The sequence below is a fragment of the Taurulus bubalis genome (genome assembly GCF_910589615.1).
Source record: "Taurulus bubalis genome assembly, chromosome: 8".
In the NCBI taxonomy this organism is placed as follows: domain Eukaryota; kingdom Metazoa; phylum Chordata; class Actinopteri; order Perciformes; family Cottidae; genus Taurulus; species Taurulus bubalis.
The window spans coordinates 4229999-4256746 of NC_136596.1; the positions used below are offsets into that span (position 1 = coordinate 4229999).

The 26748-nt window shown below is 44.9% G+C and overlaps 2 protein-coding genes across 2 annotated transcripts; one reads left to right on the forward strand and one right to left on the reverse strand.

Annotated features, from left to right (window-relative positions):
- Nucleotides 1-2475: 2475 nt before the first annotated feature.
- LOC306740320 (septin-2) lies at nucleotides 2476-23255 on the reverse strand. Its single transcript, XM_079222455.1, has 12 exons — nucleotides 23202-23255; nucleotides 18255-18301; nucleotides 17735-17834; nucleotides 17551-17637; nucleotides 17013-17136; nucleotides 16217-16351; nucleotides 15977-16094; nucleotides 6800-6901; nucleotides 6462-6607; nucleotides 6183-6266; nucleotides 6040-6097; nucleotides 2476-3412 (listed from the first exon to the last, which is right to left on the reverse strand). Exons 2-12 carry the CDS (start codon nucleotides 18279-18281, stop codon nucleotides 3347-3349), a joined length of 1047 nt encoding a protein of 348 aa, XP_079078581.1. The 5' UTR covers nucleotides 18282-18301; nucleotides 23202-23255; the 3' UTR covers nucleotides 2476-3346.
- Nucleotides 23256-25491: 2236 nt separating this feature from the next.
- On the forward strand, nucleotides 25492-26748 carry cldn5a (claudin 5a; the record flags this gene model as incomplete). The annotated part of the gene is made up of 1 exon (XM_079221705.1): nucleotides 25492-26748. The coding sequence occupies one exon, from the start codon at nucleotides 25492-25494 to the stop codon at nucleotides 26140-26142; it is 651 nt and encodes a 216-aa protein (XP_079077831.1). The 3' UTR covers nucleotides 26143-26748.

Sequence of the window (26748 nt, forward strand, 5' to 3'; positions counted from 1 at the left end):
ACAAAGGGGAAATGATCCGCGAGCACATCTGTAACAATCATACCAACCCAGGTTTTCCAGCAATCCACTCATACTGTGTGTGTGTGTAGGTGTGTGTGACACCACGCCATCGCAAACTTTTCCGCTATTGGCTTTGGTTCAATTTTTGGGAGAAGGCAAATCTGTGCAACCTGAGCAGCTTGTCTCTGCCAGCAGGACGAAGGGCAGCGAGGTCACTGAATACAGGACGAGTGTGAAGATGGGAACCTTTTCTGTGGCTGACGACCACAGAGTGAGGAACCAAAATTGTGAAAAAAAAAGCAGATCTCAGTTGTCAGATGTCAGTTTGAGTCCATGTTGCTGGTTCTCTCGCTCATTTCTGCTCATTTCTCTCCTGTATGTTATATATATTTTGTAAAAAAGGGTCACAAAAAACTTAAGAAATGCCCCCAAAAAATGTAATAAAAAAAGGGTTTGATTATGCACAAAAAGTATTCTTACTTTTGATATTTAAAGTACTTTTTATTGTTAATATATAGACATACGTGGCATTACGAATGCATGACTTTTACTCATGACAGAGTATTTTTTCCTCTTTTTCCATCTCTCTTTTGGCGCTTCACTGATGGACACCATTTCAAACAGTCAGGTTCCATGAATCACACTCTGCTGTCATCAGCCACGATATGCAAAGAGGAAGAGGGGGAGGAGGAGGAGGAAGAGGAGGGGGGTCGTCCGAGATGCGACCTCCCCTCGCAGGCTCGTGCAGCGGCTGTGTTTCCGAGTTGAACAATGAGCCAGGACGCGTTCACTACATGCTGATGTAATAATTAGGTCAGTCCAATTGGTCGACTTAATAATCACGATGATTCTGGAGAGGAGGAGAGGAGGAGAGAGGATGCTGCCTTTTGGGTACCATGTTGGCTGCTCGCCTTCTCGCGACGCCGGCCTGCTCCACATACGAGTCTAAAAATGAAACAACACCACCCCCACACCCACCCCTCTCCACTCCACACCGCCTGTCAAACTGCTGATCCCAGAGCAGCCTGTGATGGCATGGATGCCCTCAGAGCATCATGCGTTTAGAAAACTGTCCGGAAAAACGCGCACATAAGAGAAAAAAGTGCGATCTGAAACGTAAATATTGCCGCTGATGCTGCTTTTGCCTGCAACCGAGGCCGCTGCACTGTGACCACGCACCAAATGGAAACATGCATTCTCACCAGCGCCTGAATGAATACGTGAAAAAGGGATGTCACCAACCTCTGTGCCATCCTCTGTGGGCCGTTACGGGATGGATGGATGGATGGATGAGGCGCAGGTGCAGCGATGCGGAGCGACGCCCAGGGAGACAGAAACATCAGGCAGTCAGTCACCGCGTTGATTCTCAATAAAACACAAAATAATACAAAATAAAATAATAAAAAACAGAACGCACGCTCACCTGTTTTCACCGGGATGCGGCTCTTGTACCGGATGTTGGCCGTCATGATGACCGCTCTCCTCCCTCGATTTCACCGAAGCGACGGCTCTCAGAAAGCGGCCCGAGCCTCCAGAAAACCCGGACAGTAGCAGGAGGCGGGCCGGAGCTGACAGATGAAGGCTCCTCCTCCTCTTCCTCCGACACACGGACTCAGCCAATCACACTGCAGCGTTTCCCGAGAAGAGGATGCCACGAGGTTCAGGGTCCAAACCGAGAGCTCACCGACCTCATCTCTCTCCTGATATCACTTCCCTCCGGGGTCCAGTCCAGATATTGTATATTAGAGGTGCATTTGTTTTAGAAAGAAATACTTGAGAATCTGTGCCCCAAAAATCCTAATATTAATATTGATCAGATATTTTACAAGCAATCAAAAGGTATATTTAAATATATATAAAGTATATATAAAATATATATAATAAAAAAATATATAAAATATATATAAAAAACACATATATATAAAGTATATATACATATATAAATAAATAAAATATATATAAAAAATATAAAAGTATATATACACATATCTCGAATAAAAAAAATATATATATATATATATATACATATATATTCATTCATACAAATCATTGGACCAACCATATAAAAGAGATTCTGCAGCTAAATCTACAGCTTCAACACCCCAAAGAAGACTTTTGCTATAACCCACCTTTGATAATATTTTGCTGAAAAAGGACCACAACTAAAAAAGCATCTTGAATCCCTCTTCACTTGAATTCTGTGGCCGTACGAGTGGAGTTGAAGCTCTCAGGGTTCCTGTTTCACTCAGCATCAACAATAACAACTTTTTCAAAAAACATGCATGTAAATATGTTAGATGACCATCTCCTCTAAAATGTGTCAGGTCAAAAACACTGGAAACCAAAAGCACTGAGAACAACAAGGCACATGTCAGTGAAGATTATATTAATATAAATATTGTTTTCTTTCCACCGTCAGCTTATTACCGCTAAATTCATTCATAATAAGCCCAGACTTCACACGTGTCAACTCTCTTTTCTCTGAATTTTATTTACGGAGAGAAATACAACAAACAAAAAAAATGTTTACGCCTAAAAACAAGTCTACTGCTGAAACATGGTTAAGAAATATGAATAACGATGCGTGTCCCGATAAATTCAACGGACAAATTTGCATACAAAAAGACAGAAAAACAAAACAAGGCCGTCGACACACTGATGACGGCACAGTTCTTTGAAGGCTGGAGGGATGTTCACGCATGGAACAGATACATATTTAAACATTTTGATTGTCAAACGGGGCCCCGAACACGTGATGATGAAAGGCGGCACGTGTCTAAAACGGAACATTTTACGCATGAAAAAAGAATCACTCATGAGCTAATAGAAAACTACTTTTAAGTTAAAATATGTTCAAACAATCTTAACATGATGGCAAAAAAAAAGAGGACTTATATGCATTATTCATGTGTTCATATTTTTTGTAAACATGATAGTCTGGTGGCACGCCCTCTTAGTACCATTGTCACTGGCAACTCTGGTTAGTCATACTTAAGATCAAAGACGAGTATTAAAACAGTTTTAACGGTAAACTGGCACACACACGAGATCAAGATGTGGAATATCAGAGGAGTCTTGACAAGATGTTTGAGAAGCTCCGGAACAGCTGATGGATGGATGGAGGGAGGAAGAGGAGGAAGAAGAAGAAGAGGTGGTGGTGGTCATGGTGTGCAGATAAAGATGCTGTGATCCTGGATACCTGGACTCCTTGTGGATCTGCACGGATGGATTCAGAGGAGGACCAGGTGTGTGTGTGTGTGTGTGTGTGTGTGTGTGTGTGTGTGTGTGTGTGTGTGTGTGTGTGTGTATATGTTTGTGTGTGTTGGGATCTTCCGCTGCGATTCTTTCACTCGTCTGACTTCATCTTCATCTGTGCCTGCATCTGAGTGATCATCTGCTGCATGCGTCTCAGCTACAGAGAGAAGAGAAATCATTGATTTATTTATCTTAAAAACATATTTCAACACAAACGGCCCTGAAGGTTCTCCTCTTTACATTTCTTTAGCGTATACCAGTGGAATGATCTTGGGACAGTTCAGAAACGGCTCAGTGAACTTTACATTTCCAACCCTCCCTGCAGTTGATGGACATCCTCTCTCTCTCTCTCCGCTTCTCGTTTAGAAATAAAAAGCAAGAGAGCCGAGCAACCAGGAGATCCAGTGATATTTAGAGTGTTTAAAAGTAGCATTACTCAAAACTACATCAGCAATTATTCTTTCGGTTTTACTTCGTAACCAAAACATGGTCCCATCTAGTGCCAGTGTTGGTTTGGTCCGTTCTGGGATACTGTAGAAACATGGCGGCCGGCTCTGTTTTACTGTAAATAAATTAAATCAATCAATCAAATGAAGAGAAAATCAATACGTTTTAATACGTCATATCATATAACCTACATTTATATCAGCTGTGGAATTGAGTGTTTAAAAATGAATGAAGTAGGAAATCAATGTCAAACAATAAATTAATAATTGTTGAAATGTAAACAGATGTCACTGAGAAGCAGCAATGGGTGACTGACATTATAATGGGGGTAATAAGGAAGTAGCTTCTGTAGCTACTGCAGCTTTCTTTAATGCATATATCGCCATCTTGTGGCTCAGAACAGTACTGCACATTAAACCCACAACCTTTTCTCTTAGTGTCTCTTGTCTCTGTTTGCGACATCCTGGATGTGTGAATGTAATATGAAATGTGAGGCATAGTCCAGGTGACAAGATCGACGACTTAAACTTAATGATTCATGAGGGTTTTTTTCATATTAAATCCAGGTTTAATATGAATAAAATAAGATATGTTTACTTCCAGGGAAGGGATCATGGGTGACGCCTTATTTTAAGGCTCCAGTAATTTCTTAATAGTGAGACGTGTGTTTTTTTTTTTACTGAACTACTAAAATCTTAATGACTGCAAACATTGGGATCAATTCAAACCTAAGTGAATGTGTTTGAGTGTTTTAAACAAGTCCACAACATAACCGGCAGCAGCCATGTTCAAAGCATTCGGAACATAACTTTCAGCTCCGATAGATGAAATTAGTAGTTCCTTCAAAAACTAGAGAATAGAAGAATTTTGGAACAATTGTAGAGGACATTGACGTTTCTTCTCTCACACACACCATGTGTTTTAAATGACTGGAAAGTGGATTCAACTGTCCTGCAGGTCTTCCAGGACAAGTGGGTATTACGCAACCACAACAGCTGGTAATCTGTCCTCCCAGTCCGAACCCTGGCAACACGTAAACAAATGGACCGCTGTCTCCTCTCGTAACTGAGGTTATTCCCACCATAAAACTGGGCCAGGACATCCAGGCGGGAAGTGATGGCATATCCTGCCCCTTGGGTACATTGCTTACAGACCGCTGTGATTGGACCGCGCCCGCCGGCCCGCTCACTACGGTGCACTGTGGTCGCACTGCAGCAGCAACACAAACAGGCCAATCAACAGCAATCAGGAAGCAGGTTATTGCCGGGGGACTCGCAAGCTCCCAACATGTAAACAATACATATGGAGGATATGTACACATACACACACACAGGAGGGGTGATAATAAATTAGACCTTTTGTTTTCCTGTAGAACTGACGCGTGTGTTACGATGCCAAATGTACAACAAAGATGACGCAGCAGTTTTTTCTGCTCAGCCAGGGTGAGTCTGCATTTACACTCCAGGCGGTACTCAGGGCACGAGGGTTACTGTGGTCTGAGAGATCAGATCTGTGTTTATGAAGGACTACAACACCCACATGCCCACACACACATCATTACGCCTTCCACGAGTGCCTTATTATTTCACCTCAGGAATTACTTTTGCCAAATTGTTTAAGTTTCCAAAACAAAGTGTTTCGGTGATACGCCCACCTGACTCACTGTGATTATGATTTTGCACACAATAATATTTTCTCAAGGGACTAGCAAATGGCAGATAACTGCATTCCTTCCGTGTACTGTCACTTTAAGGATAACCAGCGCGTGTTTCATAGCACAAAAAACGCATTTAAAACTGACAAAGGTCGTCAGTAATGGGAGTTGTACACACACACACACACACACACACACACACACACACACACACACACACACACACCGGAATGGTCCTATAAGTGTTGTTGCCATGTGTTAAATGCAGGGAAATGATTTGACATTTTGTGCAAAGAAAAAATGGAAGAACTTCTGATTTTGTCCCTCTATTTCTGAGGTGCTTGAGAGTTGCAACAAAGCCAGTAAGCAGAGGAGGACCAACAACTGTTTTTACATTACTTTACATTACAATAAGTGCAATTCAACCATGAGTACAAACTCAGAACAACAAGAATCAAGAAAGTACAATTTCAATAAAGTTACTACAAAGTCCTTCCTTATTCAAGGTGTAGTAGAAAAAGATGTGTTTTTAGCTTGCGACGGAAAATGTAGAGACTTTCTGCTGTCTTGATGTCAATGGGGAGCTCATTCCACCAATAAGGAGCCAGGACACAAACAGTCTTTTAACGTACACAAGTATTTGGCTGACACATTTTAGCACAAAGTGAGAGGTGCGTTCTCACCTCTGCCTCCTTCTGCAGCAGGATCTGGTCTTTATCCACCACGTCGTCGTCCGCGGCCCTGCAGAGAACCCAGAAGGCGCCGGTCAGAAAACCTTTGCGTGGTCATGTGCATCATCATGACGTCAAAGGAACCAGCGTCTCACCTGCCCGTTCTCTTCAGCCTCTCCGAGCGGAAGTTCTCGTAGTGCAGATCCTGGGTTACCTCCTGCAGGTCTTGCATGTGGGTCCTGCAAACGAAACCAGAGATGCAATCCTTTCTTCACACACTGGGGGGCAGTAGAGCTCCGCTGTGAACTATTTCATTAGCCGACTCTTTTTACTTTTACAACCATCTTAATGAGGAAGTTCTGTCGAAAGTTTTTAGACTTTTCCTTCCGAGTGTCCTGTTACCGGAGCAGTTTTATTGCCGGGTGGAGACTCACACAAGCATGGTGCGTAGTTTGAGGAAGTCATTGTGCTCGGGGTTCTCCACCTCGACGACTCCCCAGGGGTAGAGGCGACCACGGATCTTCTTCCCCTTCACCTCAATCAGCTGGTTGGAGCCAATCACGGCAAAGGGAATGCTCGCCTGGGAGAGGACGATAAAAAAGGGTCAGGTGATCCCGAAGAAACAAAGTCAGAGGATGTGGAACATAAAAAAAAAGTGGGGTGACGCAGGGACGAAGCGCTTAAACCGGCAGAGGGAAGTGTGTGTGACGTAGCCGTGTGTGTGTGTGTGTGTCTGCCAGCATCAGCTGTGTGCGTTTCCACTCCCTCTCACCTTCAGGACCCGGGTCTGCTCCTTGAACTCCTCGTCCTCGTCGGAGTCCGCGTCGGGGAGCTGGTAGATCCGGATCCCTTGCTCTGCGATCTCGTCCAGGATCTGGAGAGGAGCAAACGGGGAGGGAAAAACACGGGGTGAGCCGGCGGCGGTCGTGACCTCATCGCGACCTCCCAACGTGCACAGGTGTCACTGCAGACCCTAGAGGAGGGTCAGTTGGACCAGAAAGTAATTGAGAAAGTAAAGAAAAAAACACCAAGGACCTCTCTTCTTTGAAACATCTTTTACACGCTTCATTTTCAGAGTAGTAAATGACCATAAATGTATATGTTACATATCCATATTACGCTCATGTTCTTGTACTTTAGTTAATCTTCATTTGATTAACACTCTGACAACTTAAAGTCACTTAAAGCTACAGCTAATTCCCCGTGGCACAGGCTTCAATAATTTATCTAAAGTGCAAAAATATGTGCATTATAAAACTGTGAGTCATATGGAGAAAAATAACCGCGTGCGCTCTGACCCGACAGAAAGTAAGAGCGCCCTATAGACTAATAGGAGGGTGTGAGCGAGCGCCAGTTGTTGCAGCAACACATTTTAATTAAAGCCCCCCGCGGAGGACAAGAGGGGGCGAGACAGAAAGGGTAGACAGGTGAAAAAATAATAACGGCCTATGTGTGTGTGTGTGTGTGAGTCACAAAGTTCTCACCCCTCTATTCACGGGGTCGACCGGTGGAGAAACAAGTTGAAACAATAGGAGCTTTCTTCTCCGCTACCTCTGGGACAGATGTCCAGTATTTATTATTCCAAACATCAAAAGCTGCATTTTTTCTTTTGTTTTTGCCCCAGGACATTTAAATCCACACTGTAGTCTTGTGTAAGGAAGCCACAAAATGTCAAGTGTTGTTTATTTGACTTTCATGTAGTGTGTAGCAGGACAGTGGTCCGTCAGCCAGGAGCCTGGGAAGTGAGCGCAGCTTCTGTTTGAGCCTCTTGTTATGGCTGCCGCTTGTTTTCTCAGTGAGCTCCGTATGCGAGATAGTGCGTGTGTGTGTGTGTGTGTGTGTGTGTGTGTGTGTGTGTGTGTCTCGCTCATTGTTGTGCAGCAGATCTAAAAACAAACAGGACTTGGTAGGAGAGCCTGACTCGGGACCTCTTTCTCCACCGTTCCCCCCCGCACAAGATTTACAGATCCGTCCACCGCTGCGTAAACACCGGTCCCGTGAGGGCATGAGCGAAGAGAATTTGGGGAAACTCTGAACTCAGTGGGAAAATAAACACAAGTGACACAATGGCAGGAAAACAAAGAAGAAGAAAAAAAAGAAAAGAAACAAACAACAAATCCAGTCACACGAGCAGATAAAGTCAAAGAAAGAAAAGCGATAAAACAGGAAGAAAAATCAAACAAAGACCACTGAAGAACCAAGAAAAACATATATTCTATGAATGCAAACTACCATTAAATGTCCAGAAACAATATCTAAATCATGCAAACACACGTCTGTTGTCTGTCCTCATCTGCTCCATCAGACCGTGGTGAGCCAAAAGCTGCTAGATGGTTGTTTACCGGCATTACTCTGTTCGGCAACGTGTGCTTAGCACGGCCCGACACCTATAATCAAGACCTCGAAGGGATCATGGGATGTCAAAAATCACGGCCTGCTCCAAATCCCTGTAGTCTCTGCTGTTGATTTACTGTGCAGAGTGTAGGCCCTGATCCCCGATGCTGCTCCGGTCTCTCCTCCTACTCCGCAGAGCTGTGTATTTACCTTGGCACACAGATGTTGGCAGTGGGAGCCATTTTGATTTTATGACCATCCTGTTAGTCTATAATACCCCCTCCCTCCCTCCCTCCCTCTCTGTGCTATGGTTGGCCGTGCAGGTCCACTCGGGCCTCGGTATTATTTGAAAAAGGAAGGCGACGATTTACCGCCTTGCGTTTCTGGCTCACGTCTCCGAAATGTGGAGCATTGATGGTGGAAAAAGTGATTCCGGCATGTCGGGCAGTTACGATAAGTGAGAGCGGGCGTCGGTTCAAAATGAGACGCAGTTTGTAGGTGAAGCCTGTGTGTTGTACAGTCGGGACTCGCTTCACTTCTAGGAATAGAAGCTACGCTGTGGCGGTTATGTGGCGCCCTAAATATAGCGTCCCTGCAGGCCTATAGATAGATGTAATTACACAGCGGCGGTGGCGGTGGCGTCGTGGGAGACATCGACGAAGCAGTTTTTTTTTTCTGCAACCGCAGGTTTATGAAACAAGGCGCAAAGCCGTTAATACGGAGGGATCAGCCGCTTCATCGCGTCAACCCGCGAGGACGGGAATAATATTTTCCGGGATTGGTTCATCCCTCACGAGTACAACACCAAAACTAACACGAATGACTCAAAACACCTGCTAAGCGATGACAAACAACGCCGGCAGAAAACAAGACGAAGAAAAAAAAGAGCAAATGAGACAAAAGACGGAGATTGTGGCCGCATGCACCAGAGTGTGTGTGTGTGTGTGTGTGTGTGTGTGTGAGTGTGATTGCAGAGGACAGAGCGGAGCCTTCTCTGGCCTGGTTTGGTGTTCTTATCCATTGAGCTTAAACTCTAAAGCAGAGAGAACAATACTTGGAAGTAGAAAACATTGAACCAGAGCGCTCTACCAGCAATGCAGAGAGAGAGAGGAAGAAAAAAAAAAGCCCAAAACACAGAACAATCGAACGATACTAATCAACCCTGACTGAGAAGAGCAAGGATCAGGAATTCAGAGGAACCGGACCGGCAGCACGTTTACGTCACGTTTATGTAACCTAGCGGCTGCCTGCCAGCTTCTAGAAGAGTGGCCATCGGGGGAGGGGGGGGGGGGGCATACTGAGAAAAACCACCTCGAGGGGACTGGGGCCCTCTTTTTCCAAGACTTTGTGAGAGTTTATTAAAAAAGCGAGAAAAAAAAGTCCCGGCCACGATGAGGAGCGTTTGATCCGTCCCGCCGAGTGTTTCTCTCTCCGTCCCGGACGAGACCCCCTGTGGCTATGAAACGGACGCTTGCTTTGCACCTTCTCACGTCTTGGTGCGTCGCCATCCTCGGCACACATGGCGTGATTGCAGATGATGATGAGATCATAAACGCCTCCAGTGGCTGTATTTCCACTTCTATGTTGGAGGTGGCACCTGACACAAAGACCACCAGCACCATATAATCTGAGTGAAAACAGAGAGCTGCTATTTCACACAACACACACCGTTAATTACGGATGTTAGTTTTCATATTATTCTGGAGCAGTGCGAAAGGAAGTAGAAATAATTAAAATTACACAAAATCAGCTGCTTTTCGTGTGTGTGTAAAAAAAAGTGAGCTTTATATTTGCTGCCAACATTCTCTCATGGCAGAGCAAACCTGAAGAGACATAATCTAAAAAACCTGTACAGCTAATAAACTGTAAATTACAAACTCTGGACGAGCAGAAATGTGGCCTCTTCCCACTTCAAATAAAAAGGGCCGAAACACTTTGTTGATAAAGAATGAAATACCATGAGGAGCACCAGTCCAGAGTGGGAGACGAAACGTTTAAAGTTTCAAGAGCTCGCTCCAACAAAACCAGCGTTTTCCCTTTTAAATAAATAAAAATATATATGATTAAGTCTCTCGCACAGGAGCATTCAATGTGCCTTTCAAATTAATCTGCAAAGAAATATAAATATGTAGAATGATTATTATTTAAAACAAACCTTTAGTTTCCAAACTGATTCGCTAACCTTAAAAACACAGGAGAACAAATGCCAGGAAATCCCTTTGGAATAACCGGCTCTCTGCTGCCTGCAGGGACTCTGAGGGGGGGGGGCAACAATACCTGAGCTATAGGGGGGGGGATTTAGACCTCATACCAGCCGCTACACAAACACACACTTACACAAACACACACTTTCACATACACAGAGCTAGAGAGCCGGTATAATCCGGCGTCGTCTGGTGCAGGAGGAGAGTTTACGTGCGTGGAGCTTTGTAGCTCCAGGAGGCCGGTGGATCACCGGACCGAGGACGGACCTTCAGATCCATCCCCCCAAATCCCTCTGACTCCCCCCCCCCCTCCTAGAAGTACAGCACTGACACGCAGAACACAATACCGTTCTGTTCACGGGATTAAAGACACCCGCATGAAACACACATTCCAGATATGTTCAGTCAGAGTCGGAGAACCCGAGAGTGGACGGACCGACTGGAACAGACCGAATGGGAACAGCTGGATTTGTCGGCACTGACCTGACGGTAAGGGAGGGGGGGGGGTCACCGCCACCATGGCAACGTGAAGGCTTCATATAAATTATAGGGACCGACACGCTTGCACCCACCCACCCACACTCCCATTGTCTGGGGCGAGGTATTAGTCCGGTTAAGACCACCCACCTCTCCCTCTGATCAAAGCGCACAGGGAGGAACAATCCGGCTATTCATGTCCTCTTGTATCTACGTGAGATTTACAAGGGGGACGGTGCAGGTTCAGTGTTTCAAGCACACACACACACACACACACACACACACACACACATACATACATACATCGGGGGGCCTTTTTTTTTGTGCGACTAGGTTTCCGGCGATCAAAAAGCAGCGAAGCCCAGGAAGCCGCCGTCACAGGTCGACCCTCTCGCGAAGGATACCTGCTCCTTTCACGCTGAATTTTCTTTCTTTCTTTAATGTAACAGAAAGGGGGGGGAAGGCGCATATTTATTGTTTTAAAATCCGCAGAGACGTGGAGCATGCCCTGGCACAATGACCGCAGGAGGGCAGGCAAATAAATATATCCGCGTGTTTGAAACACTGGCCGGAAAAAAGGACCGAGCACAAGGCGACCGGGGACCACACACACACACACACACACACAGTGAAGCAATCACCACTCGACCTTTACTCACGAGGCCGCCTGCTCAAGACGTGTACAGAGAAAGAGTCGAACATCCTGACAATGAGCGGGAAACTGCGACAGCGCCTCGGCCTGGAGGGAGGACAAGGGGCTGAGAAAGGTGAGGAGAGGAGATAAGGAAGGCGAGAAGGAAACACAGGGAGGACGAAGGGGGTGAACTATTGTCTGCCACCTTGTGCGAGAGAGCAGAGGGAGGAGAAGCCGGGCTCTCCAGCCATCGCCGACCTCTGGTCAAGGTCGGCTTCTGCTAATGTTTCACCAGAATAAAAAAAGGGTCAAATACAACTTTCTCAGAGCCTATTTTTGTACCCCGTGTGTTTCTGTATGTTCTAACTACCGTAAAAGTCGGGTTACAAGCCGCTCCTACCTCCGGTCAGTGTATCAAGCTAGCTCCCCGCTGCTACTGCTAGCTCCCCACTGCTGCTGCTAGCTCCCCGCTGCTAGCTCCCCGCTGCTGCTGCTAGCTCCCCGCTGCTGCTGCTAGTCCCCTCTGCCCAAGTCGGGTGTCGAGCCGGGGCTGGTCCCTACCTTTGGTGGTTGTCGGGGAGCTAGCGGACGTTAGCGGAGAGCTAGCGGAAGCTAGCACGAGCACAATGGGTGCAAATGGGGACAATGACCGAAGGTAGTAGCGGCGTATAACCGGACTTTTACGGTAACTCATTTCATATACTTTACATTAATGAGGACCGTTTTCAAAAAGCACATTGAATTTTATACAAATAGTTGGACCAATAGTTTACCCCGGGAAATAATATTTTAATTGCTCTAGCGATAGAATCGTATGGGGAAAACAAAACAAACCAAAAAGACACAAAAGCACTCTTCTAAGTAGGTATTTGGATGTTTTTGCCTCCATCGGGATTCCAGTCTAAACCAGCTGTGTTCGGTTCCTCTAAGTTCAAACAGGAAAACCAGCCAGTGAAGCCGTTTGAGACTGAAGCCCAGCACAGGATATGACTGAAAGGACCCAGACTGAGAGGATCAGTCCCTCAATATACCCTCCTCTGGGCAACTTATGAGCTCAAGACCGGTGAAGGAAATTGGCATTAGAGCAAATAACGGTAAAAAAAGAGAAGAGAGAGGACACAAAGAGGCAGAGGAAGACGAGTACGAGGCGGAAGAACGAGGCGCTGCCAGGAGAGGAAGGACCGGGCCGAGAGGAGCGCAGAACCAAGAAGATGAAAGATGGACGATTCGTCCCGAGAGCCTGAGCCGCGAAGAGGGCAGCAGGTTGCGTCTCGTCAGTGGAACCGTCCCGACACCGAGCAGGAAACCCGTATTGTTCTGTACAAGCTGCTTCCGCCTAATAATAGGAGAAAAGGACGAACGGTTTCAAGCGGTGAGAAAAAGTACCCTTCAGGAGGGAAAGAAAACAAACTAATAAATACTGTGGGAGGAACGCGGGGAGGGGAGGAGGAGATCCATCATCCTCCAGCACCGGGGCTTTGTGGCAGGTTCCTGGCGGCCCGCGGCTCGATGGGAGGACTCGTAGGCACGTATACCCAAGAGCCACTTCAGCTAATCTGATCGGACCGACTCATACGTTTTGTTCTTCTGAGAGACACTTGAAGAGACGAATGAGCATGGCTGCATTCACAATACGTTCACAAGCACACACAAAGAAATCTGACTACTGTGATAAATGTGACAAGGCAGAGAGAGAGAGATTTATATGGATACTATCGTCTAAAATAAGCAGATGTCACATCCTAATTTAAATATATTACGTGAAGATCAAATAAGATACCTCTTTAGAGATATGGCACCCCTAATTTATTTGATTTTTAATAGTCAGAAAATGTAAACCTGTGCTCCTTTAATGGTTTCTCCTAATAAACAAGAACACAAATACAGTTTTGTTGGACTGAATAAGAACGAAGGAGCACAGCTATGAGGAGGAATTTAACCTGCTGCCTGCATTGCTCCCCGTCCTGGTATTTGCTTTACATATTTACATGTGAAAGAAACCTGTTTGCGGTTACACACGGTAAAATATTCGGGTTTCCCCAGCAGGAATTAAGCTGCGTGTCTCTTAACTCTTCTTTTCTCGATTTGACATAATTTCTTAAATTCACCTTTTAAGGCATACAAGATGCATACCCATGTTTTACTTCATGAATTGCAGAACAATCTCATCTCTCTATATAATGAGGCACCATTGTCATAAGGAAAAAGTGTAAAGAGAAAATATGACTCTAAAGCTGAAAAATATCTTGGAAATTCTTCATATCTCTTGTGAAAACATAACTTTACTCAGGTGGCATATAGGTTTTGGTGATGGAAATTAGTTTACCAAAGGTTTTAGGTTAAAAAAAGCAGTGAAATATATGAATAAAACGGTAGATACATGTAAATAAATTATTGTGTTTTTTTTTTGTAGAAATGTGGTCTTTCACACCTTTCACCAGCGAAACAACCAGGAGTCCATCATGTTAATGAAATGCCTGTAAATGCAGCCGGGCTCTGTTTGATTCACATCATGGGCTGAAACTTCAGACTGCACAGAAGCACCAATTGAGATGGAGATAAAGTGAGTTTTGCCCAAACAGATTAAATGGCGTCTTTAGGGACACATGGTGCTGAATAAACCGTCTCTATTTCCTGACAGTAACGAGCCGTCTCCTTGTCCAGGAGCTCGCTTTCATTAGATAGTCAAACTACAAAAGTAACGGTGTATGAATGTAGTTTAGAAATAAACAAGATGTCCTAATCGCTTGGATTAGAAAACGTATGGGTAGTGTGTGTACGTGTGTGTTAGTTTGTCCATTTTGCCGAATTCATCAGCTCCTACGGTACGTCGGTCAGATTTTCTACGATGTCTATCGAAAAGAAAAGCAAACGCATGAAGAAAAAGAAAACAAGACTCGTTCTGCTCTGCCAGCTGGACCAGAAAGCAGAAAGCCAGGAAACACGGTGTTGTTCATCTCAAGTGCCAGAGGAACACTCTGAAGGTTCTGAGGAAGGTCCGGACACAAAACAACTCGACGAGGCAGGTCCCTTCAGGACAGCAGGGAGGGATTTCACCGTTGATGCTTTTGGGCACGGGGCCTCTTGCTGGCCTCTCCACTGCCTCATATGCAATCATAACTGTTGTGATGGTTATTATTATTGCTGTTGAAGTGATTACCAGTGCAACCATTCCACTACATCTTTTGTCTCTTAGACTTCTCGGACGTGTACCGTTGAGTCTTCTCCAAACATACATAACCCAATATAATTGTAATCTATACTCCCTGACTCTTACCATTTCCTAAACTACGTCCTCGTAACAGCTTTATGTTATTGTCTGCATGTCTTTCTTTACGCCCGTCTTCCATGTTTATATCACTATATGTATTTATTTCTGCCATGAATGTCTGTTCTGTAATGTTTTTGTGCTACAGAATAACAATCATTTTAATTAATAAATAAGGGGGAGTTACCGAGTTGTTGTTTTTCAGGCGCACACGAAATCTTGTCGTGCGCGTCCCGATAATGTGACCCCCGTTGTTTCCCCCGGGACGCCGCATCAGCAATTTTCGAGCCGACACCCGGCTCCGAGACCTCAATGAGAGGCAGGTGGGAGGTCAGGGCATTGGCTTTCCAATTAAAAGCAGTCATATTTTTTTACCAACAGCTCACTCCACGCCCCCTGAACTAGTCAGAAGGTTACTTTCTCAATTTTAAAATCGTTTTGCCAAAAACATTCAATGTTTTTTGACGTGAAAACTGAGAAACGCCGCCAAACCTTCCCATTCGAGGAGGCCAAAAAGAAGGCTTCCTGCACTTTTTATTGAAAGGTTGGAGGTGTTAGGCGAGTGGAGAGCAGAGGTTATCAGTGGCGTTGCATTGCACTACTGTCCCTCCCTCGCTCCTGGGCGGCAGGAAGTTGAGGAGCGAGCGAGCAGGCAGGCAAAAGCGTTGGATCCCGTCCAACAGGACGTATCTGGGATGCGTTTGTGATGTGCTGCCTCGATGTTATACACAACACTGTCTTCCTGCGCATGCCCCTCCCCCAGGTTTCCTCTCGCATGTCGTCACTCCCAGCACTCAGGAACACGAGGCGCACGCCGCGAATCGCTATTGTCAGCGTATTTTCCAGTGATCCGCTCTCTAATGGATGAACCGTATAACTGGAGACGGGACGAAAACAAAAACTCCCCAACATCCCGGCAACGTCCTTGTGCCAAGAATCAGATCATGGGGGAAAGATGATCACGTATACTGTGTATAGAACGGCTTTAGGTCTTACTTGTGTGTGTGTGTGTGTGTGTGTGTCAAAACCCACCCTTTTCTTCAGGCGGTCCCTCTCCCTCAGCGTCAGAGTGTCGGCCTTGGCGATGACCGGGACTATGTTGACTTTGCTGTGGATGGCCTTCATGAACTCCACATCCAGAGGCTTCAGGCTGACAGAGAAACAGATTAAGGAAGAGTCAGAGAGCGATGAGGACGCCGTGGACAGCGGACACACGAGCTTGAGAAAAATGAATGGGCTTCTACGTGGCCGGGTGGCTGGGAGCTCGCTTACCCGTGTCCAAACGGAGAGATGAAGTAGAAGCAGCAGTGCACCCTGTTGTCCACGATGTGTCTCCGGTTCAGGCCGCTCTCGTCGTGGAGGTACCGCTCGAACTGGTTGTCGATGTACTGGATGATGGTCTTGAAGCTGGCAATCGGAGACAAAGAGAGAACCTTCAAAAATCACGTCAAGCAACCATCGACACTTACTGCTGCTCTACGATTCATCTCAGTTCAGGGTTTCATGCGTTTCTTATCGCCAGGAAAAAACTGGACATATGTTACTTTCACACCATTATGACTGAGCTGGTGTGGTGAACACAAAGTTTAACTTTAGTTAAACGCAATAAATCATCTCCTGGGCAGAGAGCCTGTGGAAAGAATATTGTCTTTATGTCTGTTTTATTTTGTTTAGCAGCAAAACATACACTATAGCAAAGTTTAGAGAGAGAGAGAGAAAATTACGAATAAGCAGATTCTTGAGAAGGTGTCGTGCCGGGACAATCAACTAGAAATAGAGGAGGGCACACTGGCAGGCACACACACACACACACACACACACACACACACACACACACACACACACACGTAAAGGAAATCTAGACATAGGGAATGCAGAGGGAGGAGTTTTTGGGCTGAAACTTGATAAAGGGAGTCGTTGAGGAGGGGAAGGATGGCCGCCGCCTCCTCCCTTCCCTCCTCCCTCCTCCTCCTCCTACCTCCTCCCACTCCTCCTCCCTCCTCCTCCCTCCTCCCTCCTCTTCCCCCCTCCCCTCCCTCCCCCTCCTCCTCCTCCTCCTCCTCCTCACCAGTCCTGGCTGTTGATGGCGTCGCCGTATCCGGGGGTGTCGACCACGGTGAGGCGAAGCTTCACCCCTCGCTCCTCGATCTCCACGGTCGACGCCTCGATCTGCACCGTCCTCTCGATCTTCTCTGTGGAAGCGGGAAGCACGGGAACAATGGAACTTTAATATTTAAAAAAAATTATAATAATAATCCTGCCCAAACTAAGCGCTTACACGCAGCCACTGACCGCAGGCTTCAAAAGAATGAAGTCATGGGTTTTGCCATTTTAAAAAGAGTTTTTCTTTTTCCTTTTCTTATCTGCACAGACCAGGGAGGGCCTGGATAATTGTTTTTAAGTCAGAACAAGTTCTAACCTAAGTCAAGTCAAAAGAAGGGGCAGGGTCATATTTGGAGACTCAGGCATTCCCAGCATTCCTCTTGAAATAATGCGCTGCTGGAGACATTGCACCAGACATTTCTCTATTATTACAGGGTGCATATTTGTGTATGTGTATGCATGCATGTATGTGTATGTGTGTGTGTGTGTGTGTGTGTGTGTACCTGCTGCACCGGGGATGTAGCGTTCAGGGTAGAGATCAGTGAGAAACAGGCTGTTTATAAGCGTCGACTTGCCCAGGCCAGACTCCCCTGGAAAATAAAACAACAGGGAGAACGGAGAATAAAAGTTCTATTCTCGAAAGAAAATCACATAGTCTAGATTTAAAACAGAAGGGCGACCACTCACCTGCAACCATGAGGGTGAATTCAAACCCTTTTTTCACAGACTTCCGGTGCACTTGGTTCGGGAGGTTGGCGAACCCGACGTAACCCGCCGCATCTGGGAACTGGAGAGCACAAGCAAAAGCGTACAAATTGTCAAAAATTAGGGTCTGAAGATGCAATTAATGAGGAAGTATTGAACTGGCCATATTGTGTAATAAATGTCTAACCATCGTAGATGATGCGTTATGTGATTTTCCTACGTTTTTAACGACTCGTGACCCCGTTCTCATCGTTTTATGAGGCGTGTAAAAGGTGCAGGCGACGCCCGTTCGAGTGAGATTGAAGACGATCATTGAGACGTTTCAACAGGCAATAAAGCCCGGCCGCGAAACACTTACGCATGTATACAGGATATCCTCTCGGGATGCCTGTGTGAGTGTGTGTGCATGAGATTAGGAGTAACATAAGGGTTAATCGCGGCTGCTTTATTAGAACCCCCACCCCCTCCTGAATTCTCTGTGAAGCTGAAATGTGTTGCTTACCTTCCCTTTCTCCCCCGACTGAGACATGGCTGCTGCTTACTGGAAGTCTGATGACGAGAAAGAAAGAAAAAAAGAAGGAATAAAGTGGTAAAATGATATCAATTGCCGGGAAAAAAAAGGAAACCGCTGCCAACAGCCAAACAAAAAACACAACACAAGAATCACTATATTTCTATAAAGCTGTTCTGCATTGAGGCTATTCTACAAATCTGCAATGCCCGCCCGAAATTTGACTTAACAAGACGTCCACAAGGCCACGGCGGAGCAATTAGGACGGGCACCACAGGGACCCGTCGTTTTCTTTACATCACAAATCTTCATCATCATCATCATCATCTCCGTGACATGTGGCTCATTTCCATTCACAAAAGAGGACCTCGGGACACGTATGTTGTAACTTGCACCAGCGCTGTTCTCCGACACCATCACGCGGAAGGAGAAGAGATTAAGTGCCCCTTGGCAAACAAAGGGTGTTCCCAGACTCCCATTTAACCGTCCTCTATGCACCCCACCCTCCATCCACCGCCCCCGCCCCACTCCACGACCCCGGGCAGCCGACAGAGCAACAAGCCCGCTTGATAAATTAGCTCCATAATGACGGAGCAGGAAGAACAGGCTCCGTTTTATCACCGACACACTGGCCCTTGACAGGTGGAGTGTGATAAGCATTAGAACGAGGCAGGCCGCCGTGTGCTGCCAAACGGAGATGCACTCCGGTTACGCAATGGTTGGAGCGGAGGAGGGAGGAGGTGGCATGGGAACCTGGATTGACCTCCCGCTATTTGGCATGCGACAAACACACACTTGTGGGCACTTGGGGAAGGATTTCTCACTGTTATATCGATTAGATTGTAGTTTTATTTTGCATTGCATCCACATGAAAGTGGGCAGAGATCCCTCAGACTGACAGGGTGGTTTCACCGACCCAGAGGGAGAACAATGGCTGTTTATCCCTCTGGTTCCTGAAGCCTTTCCTCCACAGGGCAGCTGCACTGTGGGGAGGAGGGGGAACACGTGCCTCACCCATGACCACATTCGGGTCCCCGACCGCATGTCGGGACAGCGAGGAGGGGGACACCGGTGATATAGGCAGGAGGGGAGCTAGGCTGTAGGGCCGCAGGGTCAAAAGGTTAACCCTGTAGAAGCCAGTTTGATTCAAAAAGGGAGAAAAATATAAGCACTTTAAGCAAAAAATGCCTAAACGTACTGGTTCTAGCTTCCAAAATGAGAACGTTTGATGTTTCCCTGGTATACCGGGCTTTGGGAACCAGAAAAAATAAAGTCTGGTAATTCATGGACCAAATGATTCATTTTCCAGCCTATTGTTTCCCAACGTTAACCATCTTTCACTATCGTTTTAACCGGATGGTGCTGCATAGAAACGTCATCAGAATTCATCCCGCGAAGAAGAAGGTGAGGCGCTACTCCAGTCACCAAAGTCACTGGGACACATCCTCTGGGGAACGTAAAGTCTCCCACATTGTGGATTTATGTATGAAGATTAAAACCTCAAACGTTAGGTTCAGCCCCAAAAACAAGCCGATGATAAGTGTGCTTTCGTTGTTAACGGACCCCTCGTTTACTGAAGCGGCCCACACAGGCGTATCCGTGTGTATCACACACACACACACACACACACACACACCCCTGCCAGTGTTATTCCTCGACAGGCTCTGTGGGAACCAGCAGATTAATTAAACCGCTCCAATATCGCAGTTGTAATATCACAAAGACAACACTACAGGACAGACAAGGCAGGAGGCACACTTCAATGAGACGCTCTTAATAACGGGCATTTAATCGGCCGGCTGCTGAGCTGCTAACACACACACACACACACACACACACACACACACACACACACACACACACACAGGCATCAACAGGCCCAGACGTAGGGGGGAGATTAGAGCAGTTTGGGCCAAACAGGGGAAATAAATGCCACTTTAGTGCTCGGTGTGTAATGCATTTACAGTTGATTTATTGGCTGGAGGGAAGCCATGAAGCTGGATGCAGAACCGTTCACCTTCCTGAGGGCCGAGGGCTCGCTTCCCCGCGGATTAAAGTCTTTCAGCTCTCGTTGGAAACATTGAAACAATAATTCCACGCCCTGGAGATTTTGTGAACTCTGCCACGACCACAAAAAAAAAAGAGGAGGGTAAATCACTGGCAACTGCCCGAGAGGTAGCGAGCATAATGAAGTGATGTTTAGGGGGCGGGGCTGGGCTGTAATTAAGTCGCCCTTGGGGGACCGAAGTTAGGAGTGGTGGGAGTCAGTAATAAAAAGTATGATACTGGTTCTAAGCCATGGTTTTAGAAACACAGGAGCCCAAAGAGAGGGGAGGGGGGGGCACAATACACGGAATGAAAAACCCTTCAACAACTATAAGGAAACCAGCAGGGCTGTCTCACACACACACACACACACACACACACACACACACACACACACACACACACACACACACACACACACACACACACACACACACACACACACACAGGAAATGACTCAAAACCAGTGGGAGTCGTACGGCAGCAACAATGCATTGATGATCAGTTGTGAAACTAACACTGTGGTGTGTGCGGTTAAAGGTGCAGACCGCATAGTTGTTGTTTTTAGTTTACATGCTTGTTGCTGGTGATAGAATCTGTATGTTTTTTTTATTAATGGGCACCTGAATGTGAGAATATAGCAAATGAATGAATAAATTAAATGACACGACGGAGATCCCTATTCTTGATTATAACTCAGGCCTAAATTGATTTCTGCTACAAGTAAATCAAAAGAGAATTAAAAGGCAACAATTAAACGTTCTAGTTCTTTTTTTCTCTCCCCACTATTACCGCTAGTAGTGCCGTTCTCCGTTTAATGTTATGATTGTTGAAGTAACCTCAACTTGTCACCTGTTTGCTTTGCGTTTACTTATCATACAAAACAATAGATTAATAAAAACAATGGAGACATTATGACCAATAGGACAATAATGTAAAGTTGTCACCAGAAAGCGATTTTGCCATAATCTTTATACATCGATACACAGGACTGCTTTACAGCCATTTGGTATTTACAGAATTATTTTTGCATCAATGTGATGATCTACCTTAATTGACTTTCTATCTCATATTGACTTTCTATCTCATATTTATGACTTTCTATTTCATATTTATGACTTTTTATCTCATATTTATGACTTTCTATTTCATATTTATGACTTTTTATCTCATATTTATGACTTTCTATCATCATTTTGACTTTCTATCTCATATTTATGACTTTCTATCTCATCATTTTGACTTTCTATCTCATATTTATGACTTTCTATCTCATAAATATGACTCATACGAGTCATAGAAAGTCGAAAAAGCCAGCACTTATAATAATGACTTTCTATTTCATAATTTCGACTTTCTGTTTTATAATTTCGACTTTCTATCTCATCATTTTGACGTTCTATCTCATATTTATGACTTTCTATCTCATATTTATGACTTTCTATCTCATCATTTTGACTTTCTATCTCATATTTATGACTTTCTATCTCATATTTATGACTTTCTATCTCATCATTTTGACTTTCTACTCTCATATTTATGACTTTCTATTCTCATCATTTTGACTTTCTATTCTCATATTTATGACTTTCTATTCTCATCATTTTGACTTTCGATCTCATATTTATGACTTTCTATCTCATATTTATGACTTTCTATCTCATATTTATGACTTTCTATCTCATATTTATGACTTTCGATCTCATCATTTTGACTTTCTATCTCATATTTATGACTTTCTATTCTCATCATTTTGACTTTCTATCTCATATTTATGACTTTCGATCTCATCATTTTGACTTTCTACTCATATTTATGGCTTTCTGTCTCATATTTATGGCTTTCTGTCTTGCTATACGCTGTTTTTGTGGCAAGGGGCAGCTGCCAGCCTGAGATTTCTGCGCTCACGGCTCAGCAAGAAAAGGAAGGGAAGCATATGCATGTTTTCAACGAGCAAAGATGGATGATAACTCTTCAATGGTGGCCCTCAGCCACATCTTAGACGGACACATAATGGGAATACGGTATTGTTTTCCCCATGCTGTTATTGTGTAAAGTTCTCTAAACACTAAATTCATCTCCCGCAAAACAGGCCTTTGCAATCAAAAGGTCAAGGATCGATCGGATGTTAGAGAGCGACTTCCTGGGTCCAGGAATGCCACACAAAGCGGGGTTTTCACAGGAAATATGTGGAAGTCAATGCTTTGAAAGGCACGCCTGAGTAGCTGATTTCATTTATTTTATTGCTTTTATAATGGGTCTCATTCAGGGGTTTGTTTCGGCCAAGTGGAGTGTGGGGAGTTCCCCTACAGTTATCAAGTATGGACTGGAACAATGGGACAATAAATGAGCCCAAAAGGCATTGAGTGTGGTTTTTTTATTTAAAAAAAAAAAAAAAAAGGTATTGGACATTAATCGTTGTGGTGAAAATCTGAAGAGGAGGACATATTTACTGTTGTGCCAAATAACTGCGGAGATTACAAATCAGTGCTTCGGCCGCTGGGCCAGGGGGCTGAAGGCCTCTGCAACAGTTGATGCCCACCACACCCAGTCTGACAGACACTGGCGAGTTCCCACACGTCCACTGGGACCAGGACGTTTTCACTTCTACGTGCGCGGAGAAACACCGTATTTCCTTAAACTGGGGTTGGGAAAAGAAAACACCTCCTTTGATAAAAACTGACTTTTGAGTGTAATGCGCGCGCAGAAACTTTGTCAACGCTACATGTCAAACTTTCGCCACAACAGTTGCTCCCGCTGGTGTCGTGTTGCCAGCGAAGGCTTCAGCGGACTCTCCGGTGCGTCTTTCTTTTTCTTCCGCCGTCTCATTCAAACACCCGGAGAGAAAAAGAAAACGCACATAAAACAACGACCCACTGAGTAGTTCCTTACCTGTGCGTAACTTTGAACAGTTGTGAGTCGACAGGAGCGTTCGCCTCTCGCCGCTGTCCCAGCCCAGGAAGGGAAACCCGGAAGCCGTTCCCGTGCGTCGCTCCGCCCTCGTCCCTGAAGCTGGTGGTTTGGGCTTTTTGGTTGCGCCACTGGCGCCATTACGGTTCTGTATGGAAGCCCATTCCTGTCAGTAAAAAACAAATTATGAGATAGAAAGTCGAAATTATGAGATGGAAAGTCATCATTATCAGACAGAAAGCCGAAATTATGAGATAGAAAGTCAAAACTATGAGATGGAAAGTCGTTGTTATACGTGGCTTTTTCGACTTTCTATCTCATAATTCGACTTTATTATCTCAAAATTTTGACTTTCTATCTCATAATTATGACTTTTTATCTCATAATTCGACTAATTGTGAGATAGAAAGTCGAAATTATGAGATAGAAAGTCATTATTATAAGTGCTGGCTTTTTCGACTTTCTATCTAATAATTATGACTTTCTATCACATATTTTTTGACTTTCTATCTCATAATTCAACTTTCTTATCTCATAATTTTGACTTTCTATCTCATAATTTTGTCTGGGTTTCTATAGTTTAATGCCGCAAAACATCGTTCCACTTCGGATCCAACATGGCCGCCCAAGTGTGACAGTTTCTAACAATCCCCCCTCGACCCCTTGACTTCATGGATGTTTCATCAGTGATCAATGTTTTTATAAATGTAAAATTACACTCTAAATATGATCCAAAACTGTCCATAAAATATTTAAATCCACTGAATATCTTATGTTGTATACAGTGGACAATCCTTAAATGTAGCATGTTTTACTATTTTAGATTCCCGGTATTTTACCTTATTCTAATAATAAATAATCATTTCAGAGGAGTAGCCCACTTTATACATGTATTTGTCAGCCACACATTTCTTTAAATATTGCATACGAAACACAACCAATGATACATTTTCTTTTTTTATTATATATTTTGAACAGATAGGTCAACACTAGCTACCAAACATCAAATCCGGCATATAAAATCAATTTGAATGAAATGTTTTATACTAAAGTATGACTTGAAAAAAAATTTGAATGCAATTACTTTTACTTTAAGCTAAGTATGTTTACATTGTGATAGTTTATAATAATAAAAAATGAAATCAAAATATTATCATTACTTAAATGTGTACTGGTTTTAATTTGCAGGCTCTGTGGATTTTATTCTGATGTTCAATTAGGTTGTAGAAAAACATCATCAAGTTCGTTTAGGGATATTTAAGGTGGAACACATATAACACATATAACAATAAAGGTCCTGACAAAGTCATTACATCTCAAGATATTGTTTTAGGGTGGTACATAACCCCCCTAAAACAGATATTAAATAACATGGTAAATAAACAGTAATCACAAAATATTTGTCATGAATTAATGTACGAACAATAAAAAAAACAAGAGCAACTTGACTTCAATAATCAAACAAAGAAAATGTTGTATAATCCAAACGATTGGTGAATTAATGTGTGATGGTAAATAGTTCCAATGAGTGTTTCTCTCGGACAAACAGAAAAGGATCAAAAGATAAAGCTGTAAAGACTGCTTCGACTTAAGGTGAATAGCCTACATTTAAAATAAATATGACTACTTCTTTTCTTTCTTCTTTCCATGTGTCATTTTTAAGCAGACAATTAAGAGCCACTTACACAATTGGGTGTGAAATGACCATTTTAAGCTGCGTGGACACCGCAGACAAGTGGCATTAGCCTCCAAGTCTGAAAAATCAATAACAAGTGCCGTGATTCACCCAACCACTGCATTTCAGCTCCGCAGCCTTAAAACACCCCCCGTGCGCCTTCGCCCCCTCTCCTGACCCCCTCCTCCTATTCATTGTAAATAACTGTTCAAACGCACAATGCGCTCTGGACCGCTTTATTCAGCCTCACAACTTCCCTGCGTTCTAATTGGTCCCCCGAGGATGCGGCGGCAGCTGATTGGATGAAAAGTTTCTCATCGAGTCCCCCTCTCCACCCCCCACCCCGCAGATATTCGTGGTCCGGTGCTACTGTGATTCCAGTTGTTTTCACATCGCCTCTCCAACAAAGAGACCCGGAGCTGCTGTCTCTTACATCTCCAATGTGGTGAGTGATGCGCAACTAACGACCGAGGCTCCTTCACGTCGAGGCGAGAACTTAGAGATAAAGAGCAGAACTCTACCTTTACACTCAAGAAGATACACAAGGAGAGAGTTTGGAAAGTTCCAGACGGACTTGACTCAACGCAAAGAGGGAAAATGGTGTCGGCCGGACTGGAGATCCTCGGACTAGCGCTGTGCGTAATCGGCTCGCTCCTGGTGATGGTTTCGTGCGGGCTGCCCATGTGGAAGGTGACGGCTTTCATCGAGGCCAACATCGTGGTGGCTCAGACCATCTGGGACGGCTTGTGGATGTCGTGCGTGGTGCAGAGCACGGGCCAGATGCAGTGCAAGGTGCACGACTCCGTCCTCGCGCTCAGCCACGACCTCCAGGCGGCCAGGGCGCTCACCATCATCTCCTCGGTGATGGGCGTGCTGGGGCTCATGGTGGTGATCGCGGGCGCGCAGTGCACCAACTGCATCCGCGTCGAGTACGTCAAAGCCCGGGTGGTGAACGCCGGAGGGGTCGTCTACATCGTCAGCGCTGTGTTTGTGCTGGTGCCGCTCTGCTGGATGGCCAACAACATCATCTCGGACTTCTACAACCCGCAGGTGCCCCCGTCCAAGAAGAGGGAGATCGGCGCCGCGCTCTACATCGGCTGGGCGGCCACGGCGCTGCTGCTGATCGGGGGGTCGATGCTGTGCTGCTCATGTCCTTCTAGTGGGAACTCCGGATACTCTGTAAAATACGCACCGACCAAGAGAGCCACGCCGAACGGGGGGGAGTATGACAAGAGGAATTATGTGTAGCGTATGTGGCTCGCGCGGTGCGTAAAAGTGACCTGCAGCTAAAAACTGTTCTTTTTGATGGACTTAATCTTTGCACCTGCAGTTGTTGTTTTTTTTAGAAATCTGAACTTTGAAAATCAATGGAGGCACATCTGCTGTTTTTTTTTTACACTGGCCCTTCAAAACGCTCGGACCACAAATACTTGTTGAATCTACAGGAGATTTTTTTTTAAAGACTATCGACTACAAGAGGTAGCTCACAACAAAAAGGAGTATCTTTGTTAGGTACCTGCTTTTGTATGTCTTCGAAATTATTAATGTTTTGACTTGTGTATACCGCTGTAACTGCAACGTTTTGGGGTTTTTTTTCTTCTTAGAGGAGCTCTTGCCATCGAATATATACACTTGTTTTTGTTTTGCCTTGATGTGCATTGTCAGCACAAACTTGTACAGTAACCGAGAATGATTGCACTCCCACACATTCAACGACCCATTTCCTCTTAGTGGAACTATAGCGCCGACATGTTGAGGACTCCAACAATGTCTCATAGCAGTAAAAGAGCGAGGAGGAAAAAGTGCGCCCCAATAAATCTCGGCCAGACTTTTGTGTGTTGTTTCAGAACTTGA